Raw genomic sequence first — 10,189 nt, forward strand, 5'->3', positions numbered from 1 at the left:
GGGAATCACTGGCTGCTGCTCTATCTCATCTCTAGAGATAGCTCCTGCTCGGCCATAGGTCACCTGCCCCTCAGGTGTCCACTGGCTGCAGTAGTGTCTGTATCTCCCGCTCCATGGGAGATAGCCTTCTACTGTTGCACCCAAACACTTACACATTATTAGGTATCCAGAGGTTAGTCATACTTGTATTATTGGTGATTCTGCAGATCATCAATAATCAGGTATACATCTGTATTCTTGGTGATACTGCAGATCACCAATAATCAGATTCTCTCTGTGTGCTGACACCAATCGTTACAGTTTATAGAGATTACATAGGGATAGAAGGATAAAGAAATATAAAACTTATTCCAGGAGAGAATTTGAATAATACCCTAAAAAATGCAGCATAAATTATTCTGCGTACAAAAGAAAAAAAGAGGAAACAACATTCAGTGTTCCATGAAGGTATGTCCAAGGACGTGACATGGTCACATGACCAAAATACAATGCAGCAGAAACACTGGACAAAAGCAACTCATGTTCTATACCAATATTTGTAGTTATGGTCTAGATAAGATAGAGTTTGGTGGTTTATACTGAGCAAGACATGAGTTTTATGTTAGATGTGAGTGGAGCATGGGAAGAGACCGACACAGCAACTCAGCACAGTCCAGTAATGTAAGTACACAACATTCGCTTCAGCATTCTTTTTGTTTTTAAAATATTTTTATTGTGGTACTTATGATCATATTTGTATATAACTTTAAATGGCAGCATATTATAGTTTAGACAATTTAGTTACATTTCTGACAATAGCACATTTTATATGTAAGGATATCAACAAAAGAGGAAGAAAAACACAAAACACAAAAAACTAGTCTTATCGGTGAACTAAAATGTAATAACCAAAACAAACACAAATTGAATATGTCTCTATTATAATCATAGCTGATTGTCTTCTCTACTTTCCCCTGCTCTCCTGATGCTGCCTGTCTCTGCCGGTCCTTACATTGGCTACCAATAACCCAGAGGATCCACTGTAAGCTGCTAAAGTTGGCTATACACTGTACAATTGTTTTTGCCTAATTAGACATTTGCTTAAACAAACGTCAAATCATTCATAAATCAAAGTGGATTTAAATATTTGCTATTGAAATTAAAGAGAGTCTGAAGCGAGAATAGATCTCGCTTCAGACCTCATAGCTAGCAGGGGCATGTGTGCCCCTGCTGAAACGCCACTATCCCGCGGCTTAACGGGGGTCCCTTCACCCCCAAATCCCCTCCGTAATGCGGGGCAGCGCTTCCGCATTGGGGCAGGGCTAACCGCCGCAGCCCTGCCCCACGCGCGTCTGTCAGACGCGTATCTCCGCCTCTACCCCGCCCCTCTCAGTCTTCCTTCACTGAGAGGGGCGGGGGAGAGGCGGCGATGCGCGTCTGATAGACGCGCTGGGAGGCAGGGCTGCAGCCGTTAGCCCTGCCTCCAGGAAGAGGGGAAAAGCGACCAAGTCTGCGACCAAGGTTTGCGGGGGGCGGGTTGGGGGTGAAGAGACCCCCGTTAAGCCGCGGGATAGCGGCGTTTTAGCAGGGGCACACGTGCCCCTGCTATATATGAGAGCTGAAGCGAGATTTAGTCTCGCTTCAGTGTCTCTTTAAGGACTAAAGCCTGATTCGCAATATTGGTCTTAAATGCTGTAATTTCGATTCTAATGTCAATCATAATATAAACTGTAATATTGAAAGCAAAATCAAATCTTGTATGGCCAGCTTAACTCTCACTTACCAAACGCGCCATATCCAGTCCAACCAAACATTTGAAGATATCGCCCAAGCCACAGTCCACACTCTCCATGTTAACTCTTATGTCTTCCATGCTGATCAGTCCCTCATCTTCTCCTGTTCAAGATTTCTCTTGTGCTTCATCCTGCTTCTAGAACTCACTTCTGTACCGCATCCATTATGCTTTGAGTCTCCTATCTTTTAAACATAAACATCAAACCCACTTTTTCAAATAATCTTATTACTCATACTCCCTATCTAGCTATGTAGCTACATCTACCGCCTCCAAAGTAATGTGATACCCCCCCCCCCCCCCCCCCCCCCCAGGCTCCTATAGTGTCATGTTTACCAATATTCCCCACCCCTTCTGTTCTAGATCATGAGCTTGTCCTCTTCCTATTATTTTTGCTTACATTTTTCTACCCAATATGTACCAGCATTGATGGGTATTATTGCACTTTGTAATTTTTACTTATAGACTTACATAACTGCACTGTCTGATGTCTCCATTGCATGGATATGTACTAGTTGTACTAATAATGTATTGCCAGCCCCTATTGCCTTCATTTACTCTACAGTTCATAAATAAAAACTAAAAAACAAATTTCTGGACATGGAATCTAATGAGATAAAATAATGATTTACTGATCCATCAGTGACAGCCCCTTTCTCTCCCTGAAATCTGGGTAAAACTCTGTTGAATAATGTTATGCTCCATTCCCAGAACACTGGTTTCTAGTGACATGAGTTTTGATGCCACTGTAATTTGGGTATACAATTCTGAGATGACAACATTCTCCCAAACTGAATTTTCAGGGTTCCACTGTCACCTCTTATCTGTATTGAGAGGTATATGGAGCCTGCCTGTTTCCTTTTAAACAATACTTGTTGCCTGGCATCCCTGCTGATCTATCTGGCTGCCGTAGTGTCTGAATCACGCCAGAAACAAGCATGCAGCTAATCTTTTCAGATCTGACAATAATGTCAGAAACACCTGATCTGCTGCATGCCTGTTTAGGGTCTGTGGCTGAAACTATTAGAGGCAAAGGATCAGCAGGACAGCCTAGCAACTCGTATTGTTTAAAAGGAATAGGCGCCACGGAATATGCTGGTGCTTTATAAATCAATAAAAATAATAATAATAAAAAGGAAATAAATATGGCAGCCTCCATATCCCTCTTGTTACAATTGTCTTTAAAAAAGAGAGATTGAAGTCTCTCAAAATTCAGGTTTTTATTTTAAAAATCTCTTTAATATCAATGCCCTAACTAAAACGCTGCATTCCCGCGGCTGCACACTAACTAAATCACCCCAAACTCCCCGGGGCACATTGCAGGGAGTGATTCTGTGAAGAGGCAGAGCTTTGGGCTGTAGCTCTGCCTCTTCACGTGTTCATCAGCGTGGATCGCCGCCTCTCAGTCTTCTTTCACTGAGAGGGGCGAGGGAGAGGCGGAGATACGCGCGGATTGACACACATGGAGGCAGAGCTGCAGCTGAAAGCTTTGCCTCCCGGGGCAGGAAAATCCACAACCAAGAAAGTTGTGGATTTTTGCTGGGGAGTTTGGGGTGATTTAGTCGGTGTTCAGCCGTGGGAATGCAGCGTTTAAGTTAGGACAATGATGTTGAGGAGATTTTTAAAATAAAATCCTGTATTTTATGAGACTTCAGAGTCTCTATGTATGTTGCAACTACTTTCTATATTGCTATAGTTACAACAGTGCAATTGCATTGGGACGTAGGGCATTGAGGGGCCCAAAGCTTCTTACCCATTTCTCAATACAAAAGCAAAAACACAGAACCTGAATTTTCTACATGTACTATAAAAAAATCCTGTTTACTGAAACACTAAAACTCAACTTTTAATAAAATATTAAGAATCGAAATGTTTGGCTGTCTAATTGCTCAAAATAACTTGCAGAAAGATTCTGGGCCTGTGCAGTCTAGTAATACAAGGATAAAGAAGGAGTTGCCTTATCCTAGGTCCTCTAGCATCAGAAAATAGATATAAAAATTACACACCCCTCACCAAACAACCCGACATGTTTCACTCCATTAGCGGAGCTTTTTCAAGGGATAAAGTGCCAAAGATAAGTGCCAAAGTGATAAGGTGCAAAATTTACATTTTAAAACAACATGTATAGAGACATGGCATATAAGCTCATAACATGATAGCAGCCAAACGATAATGGCAGAGCATGGCTTCTTTTATACTCTCCCAGAGGGGTGAAAATACACCTCCTCCAATTTGTAATGTCATTGGTCAGAACGTTTGTCCATCACCAATTCCACCAATGACTACTCATCACATAAGTCCCATGCATTGAAATAAATGCCTTAACAGATAGGTTAGGGACCTGAAAATTCATATCCATAAAGTGGCAAACACATACATATAGGAGATTTCCATATTAGAACCCTCAAATCGAAATAACACACTACCTGCCCGGAGAACGCTACTTCTCTGTGAATACTGCTCTCTGATTGGTCCGTGGCCGTTCTCGGCCAGTTCAAAGACTTGGCCAATCAGACGAGGGTAGAGGCGGGATTTAGTACCAGTACGCGTCCAAAAATGCGTGAGACGCATACGTCATCCCTGTTATGCGGAAGTATAAGGGTTCATGTGTATCAACGAACGCATATATTGTATTGCTCAAATCAATATTACGCATGTTAGCATAATTCTATCCCATAGACTAGCGTACAACAAATATATAAGTACGCATGGGATAAGGGAAAAGGGAAATTTCTCCTACAGATTTATGGATAAAGAATCTATATTTATAAAGGAGGTGTCACACATTTTTTATTATATTATTAACTGAAACAGAAATGAGAATACCATTCAGTTACAATCCCCACAGGAATCAACCAAAAGGGATTAAAATTCATGAATATGGACACCGAGATATTACAGAAGATATTACAGAAAGGGGGAAAAAGTAAACCCCTCATTTAGGCCCCGTTCACACTGCACGTGTTTCCAGCCGCGTTTTGGAAACGCGTGCGGAAGGCCGACACGCACAACATCAGACAGTGCATAGAGTGCACTGTCTGATGTTCACACTGCATGCGTTCCGGACCTGTGCGGTCCGGGAACACATGCTGCACGCATTTTTTGCCAAAACGCGTGGCTGTCCCATTCACTTTTCAGTGATGGGATTAGCCAAGCAACGCACACAAACGCGGATGGCGTGCGTTCGTACATGTTGCGTTCCGCGTGCGTGCCCGTCCGTGTTTGTAATGTGAACGCGGCCTCAGACCCCCTGGACTTAACCACTTCAGGACTCAGCCTTTACATCCCCTTAAGGACCAGCGCTGATTTCGCTGATCTGTGCTGGGTGGGCTCTACAGCCCCCAGCACAGATCAAATACCAGGCAGAGCGACCAGATCGCCCCCCTTTTTCCCCACTAAGGGGATGTGCTGGAGGGGTCTGATCGCTCCTGCCTGCGTGTGGCTGGGGGGGCACCTCAAAGCCCCCTCCACCGCAGGATTCCCCCTCTCACTCTCCTCCCTCCCTGCCCCGGAGATCGGAGGCTGCACAGGAACGGATCTGTCCTGTGCAGCCTCTAACAGGCTCCTGCCTGTCATGTGACAGCGATCCCCGGACGCTGATTGGCCGGGGATCGCTGATCTAGTACAACGCTGCTACTGTTACCAGCGTTGTACAAATGTAAACAAAGCGGATTATTTCCGCTTGTGTTTACATTTAGCCTGCGAGCCGCGATCAGCGGCCCGCAGGCTATTCACGGAGCCCCTCACCGTGAATTGACAGGAAGCAGCCGCTCGTGCGAGCGGCTGTTTCCTGATTAATTAGCCTGCACCTGGCGACGCAGATGTGCGTCGCTGGTCCTGCAGCTGCCACTTTGCCGACGCGCGTTATGAGTGCGCGGTCGGCAAGTGGTTAAAGTACCCAGCCTATAGATCCATTTAGATTCCAATTGTCTCAATATTTGATCAAGGTTACCCCCACCAGGGCCCAGATGCCACTCCTGTATCACCCAGAATTTAAAAGAATTCAATTCACCATTATGTTTCTCAACAAAATGTCGGGCCACAGATGTGTTCCTTTTATGTTTTATATCGCCCAGGTGTTCCAAAATCCTTGTTTTAACCGATCTGGTGTTTCACCAATATATATGAGAGGGCATGAACATTGAATTCCATATATAACATCTTCTGTGTCACAATTGAAGAAATCAAGGAGATTGAACACTCTCCCATAGGGGGCCATAAAGTCACAACATCTGGATACAAAGGGGCAAGCTTTGCACTTCCACATCTGTGCATGCCATTTAAATCCTGGTCCAGCCAGGTCCTATTCTTATGTTGGTTACCACGTTTAGGACCTCTTTTTTCTGGTAAGAAGGAGTGCACAAGGGGATCCCCTAGATTTCTCCCCCTCCTATAGATGAAGTGTGGGTTTAGAGGGATCATTTTTTTCAAATCTGGATCAAGTTGTAAAATAGGCCAGTATGTGCTAATGATCTTTTTGATAGAAGGTGACTCCCTGGAGTAAGTACTAATGATTCTTGTTGTACCCATTTTTGAATCCTGTTTCTCTTTGGGGTACAAAAGATCTGCTCTATCAGTGGATCTGGCTTTAGACTCTGCATTCTCCAAAACTTTAACAGGGTACCCCCTGTAACGAAATCTCTTATGTAAATGTTTACATTCTTTATCAAACACAGTAGAATCGGAATACCACATTTTAGGGGATCTGGGTGGTAACTATCCCATGACAGAAGGGAATTGGTAGCTGTTGGCTTACGAAATATGCTGGAGTCCAAGCCTCCTTCATTATTTTTCTCAATATGTACGTCCAGGAAGTCAATTGATTTAAGTCAATTGATCTTGATACAGAAGTTCAGCATACAGATCAGTTGCTGTTGTTGCCACACTTGTTACAGGTGGGGGAACCATGATTGCCGCACTTGTTATATGACTCCTGGCAAATTGGTCCCTAGACTGTGGAGGTCACCAAAGAGGATGGGGAAAGGGGGGTGCACGTTGGGAGGCCCAATCATTTGCTGGGGGTCCTATGATTTGTAGTTACACTTCTGACCCCTTTACATTTTGCCTAACCTTTAAGTAAACGTAATGTTTAAAAAAAAAAAAAGTTAGAAACCTCTGGATGATCCAGAAGCTTCCTTGATCCTCCGTGACCCCTCCGCTGCCGACTGGAATCCTCCTTACCTTTGTGGCCCTGCTCCCCTTTGTATATGAGTGCAGCCGCACTACGCAGGCACCAGTGGGTTTGAGCCTGCGCAGTAACACAGAGCAGCTTTTGCACAGAGAAGAAAGCTGTATACAAGTGGCTCCATGCTACTGCGCAGGCATGGGCCGCTTTTTGCCCTGCACAGTGCTTGTTCAAAGGAGAGGAGAGCAACTGTGAGCAATTTTTTGACTATGTCAAAGGTTGTTTAGAGGGTCCCAACACAGCGCAGGAGGGGCATAGAGAGACCACAAAATGCACTAGATCATCCAGAGGATTCCATCTGCTGAGGTATCTAACTTAAAGAGACACTGAAGCGAGAATAATTCTCGCTTCAGCGCTCATAGTTAGCCCCTGCTAAAACGCCGCTATTCCGCGGCTAAACGGGGGTCCCTTCACCCCCAACCCCCCCCGCAAAATCAACGACCAAATTGGTCGTAGATTTTGCTGCTGTTGGAGGCAGGGCTAACGGCTGCAGCCCTACCTCACAGCGCGTCTATCAGCGGCGCATCGCCGCCTCTCCCCCGCCCCTCTCAGTGAAGGAAGACTGAGAGGGGCGGGGGAGAGGCGGAGATACGCGCTGACAGCCGTGCGTGGGGCAGGGCTGTGGCGGTTAGCCCTGCCCCAATGCGGAAGCGCTCCCCCGCTGCACGGAGGGGGATTTGGGGGTGAAGGGACCCCTGTTAAGCTGCGGGATAGCGGCGTTTTAGCAGGGGCACACATGCCCCTGCTATCTATGAGGTCTGAAGCGAGATTTATTCTCGCTTCAGACTCTCTTTAAAAAAAAAGCATTACAGGTATGCTTCAAAGTTTATCTTCAGTCACAGGAATGGAACAGTATTGCTTTTTATGTGGCCAAGCTAAAAACCTGATAGCCTCATCAATAGAAAAAGCTTTCAGTATATCCTAACATTTTAATTGCCCAATTGCATTATTTCTGTCTGAAGTTGACCACACAAGATACAAAAAAAAAAATTTGATTTCTATACAAAAAAAAATTAAAAGTTCCTTCATTTGGCTACACATTAACACAGAACCATTTGTGTTCCTCAAAGATTCCAGAGACATGTACATACCAACCAACTTTACACAGAGTGTGGAGAATGCCTTCAAGAAAATCTTTGAAGACTACATGAACAACTGGAGGAACAATGACACAATATCTGCCAACCAGCTTCAGAACACACTGAATGAAGAGAACTTCAACTACGTCATCCTCTATCTGATGGTGATGATTGGCATATTCTCCTTCATTGTTGTTTCCATTCTTGTGAGCACCACCAGGTCCAAGAGACACCAACAAATGGATGAACCTGATCCCTACAAGAGATATATTGCCAATGACTTTGATGAGATGACTTTGAAGACTCTGACAATAGAGAACCCCACTGCCAGCTCTTATGCTGCTCCTATGTCACCATAGACCAGAATTTTCCAAAACTATCTTCAAGTTCTATGAATGGCACTTATCTTACTGTTAGCCTCACGTATGCATAGGTGGACTTATTGTTCAAGAAAAGTGATTAAATGATATAGATATGCAAAAAACATGAACTAATGTTTTCATTCAGGGAGAACCTTGCAAATCCAGCCATAGACTATGAAGGCTGAATATATTCCAAGATCCAAGTCCTTTACTAATACTTAACTGTCATAAACCATGGCTGGACAAATGTCCATGTTCTACATTGTGCCTCTGTCACCACTCAATTTCAATGGCAAGTTTAACAATTCAAGCCCTTCACTATTTCTCTGTAACCATAGACTGGAAACTGGATCAGATCAGCATCCTTCACCTTCTGTCACCATACACCATGGCTAGATGTGTCCCATGAGGTTGGGTGAATCCAACAATCCATTGCTCTGCTCTTCTGCCCTATTATTGGCTGGTCAAATCTCAAGATCCTGGTCATTTTCTGACTGCAACCATAGATCAAGATTTCACAGATCCCATAATCCAAGATAGATCCTGCATTGCCTATTTGTTACAACAGACAATGGTTACATAATTCATACGTCTTCTGCTGCTACTATATCACCATAGACCAATGATGGCTAACCTTGGCACTCCAGCTGTGGTGGAACTACAAGTCCCATGAGGCATTGCAAATACTCTGACAGCTCTAAGCATAACTCGGGGTGGCAGATGCATGATGGGATTTGCAGTTTTGTCACAGCTGGAGCGCCAAGGTTAGCCATCACTGCCATAGACCATGGCTGTACATATAACATGACCCAGGTCCTCCACATCTCCTTTCTTACCATAGACTTGAGATTGTCAAAAGGATAATAAATGCAAGTTGATGCAAACTTAATTTAGCTTGGAACTGGACGAATCAAAAGCACTTGATGAGGATTTTGATAAGTCTAATTCCAAGATACATGAAATTAACAAAACTTGCATAATTATGAACTTATCAGCATCTTCTTGACAGACCATGGCTGGACAAGCCCCAGGCCCTACACAACTTTGGTGGTTCATGTGATAGCAGAGAAATGGCAGTCCGACCAATCAAGCTATTAACTGTCATGGGAGGAGTTCCAGAGGCTATGTTGAGGATAATTCAAGGGTCCAGGTCTCTCTGACATCCAGATCATCACTTGATAAATACTTAAAAAGCCTACCACTGTGTCGGTTTCATCATAGTCTGGTGCTGAATAAATTCCTATTATATACATCCTATATTGGCTCTTCATCATCATTTACTGCAGCATGAAAAATGCTACAGCCCTGAACCTACACCTCCTCACTCCCCACTGCTTTCCCATCATCACCGGCTGTTCCCCATTCTGTTCCTCAAGGACTCTGAACGCTTTTCAGTTCACAGTTAGAGAGTTTTTTTTTTTGTTTTTTTTTTACTTGGTGCAATTTTTATGTAGCTTGGAACAGGACCAAACCAAATGAGCAGCAACTACATTTGATTGGGCTAAGTTTCAAACTGCTTACACATTGCTCTGTTGGCAATCTTTTAGGAGCAATTCTGATTATCACTGCCTAAAGCCCATTACACACTTTCAATTATGATGGGCCAATCACTGACCAATTTTAACACCTCCATGTAGTTTGAAGGCTAACAGATTTTGAATGCTATGAACAGATTGTGTAGGTAAGCTCATATTTCATGGAAGTGGTAAAGTTGGCAACCCATTGTCCAAACAATCTTGCATGTGTGTACACAGTCTAAACGCTGGTACACACTTTCAATTATGATTGGCCA

At 43.9% G+C, this 10,189-nt stretch overlaps 1 protein-coding gene across 1 annotated transcript; it reads left to right on the forward strand.

Annotated features, from left to right (window-relative positions):
* Positions 1-486: 486 nt before the first annotated feature.
* On the forward strand, positions 487-8,394 carry KCNE2 (potassium voltage-gated channel subfamily E regulatory subunit 2). Its single transcript, XM_068266067.1, has 2 exons — positions 487-660; positions 8,027-8,394. The coding sequence occupies exon 2, from the start codon at positions 8,038-8,040 to the stop codon at positions 8,392-8,394; it is 357 nt and encodes a 118-aa protein (XP_068122168.1). The 5' UTR covers positions 487-660; positions 8,027-8,037.
* Positions 8,395-10,189: the final 1,795 nt, after the last annotated feature.

The sequence above is a fragment of the Hyperolius riggenbachi genome, chromosome 2, assembly GCF_040937935.1.
Source record: "Hyperolius riggenbachi isolate aHypRig1 chromosome 2, aHypRig1.pri, whole genome shotgun sequence".
NCBI lineage: Eukaryota > Metazoa > Chordata > Amphibia > Anura > Hyperoliidae > Hyperolius > Hyperolius riggenbachi.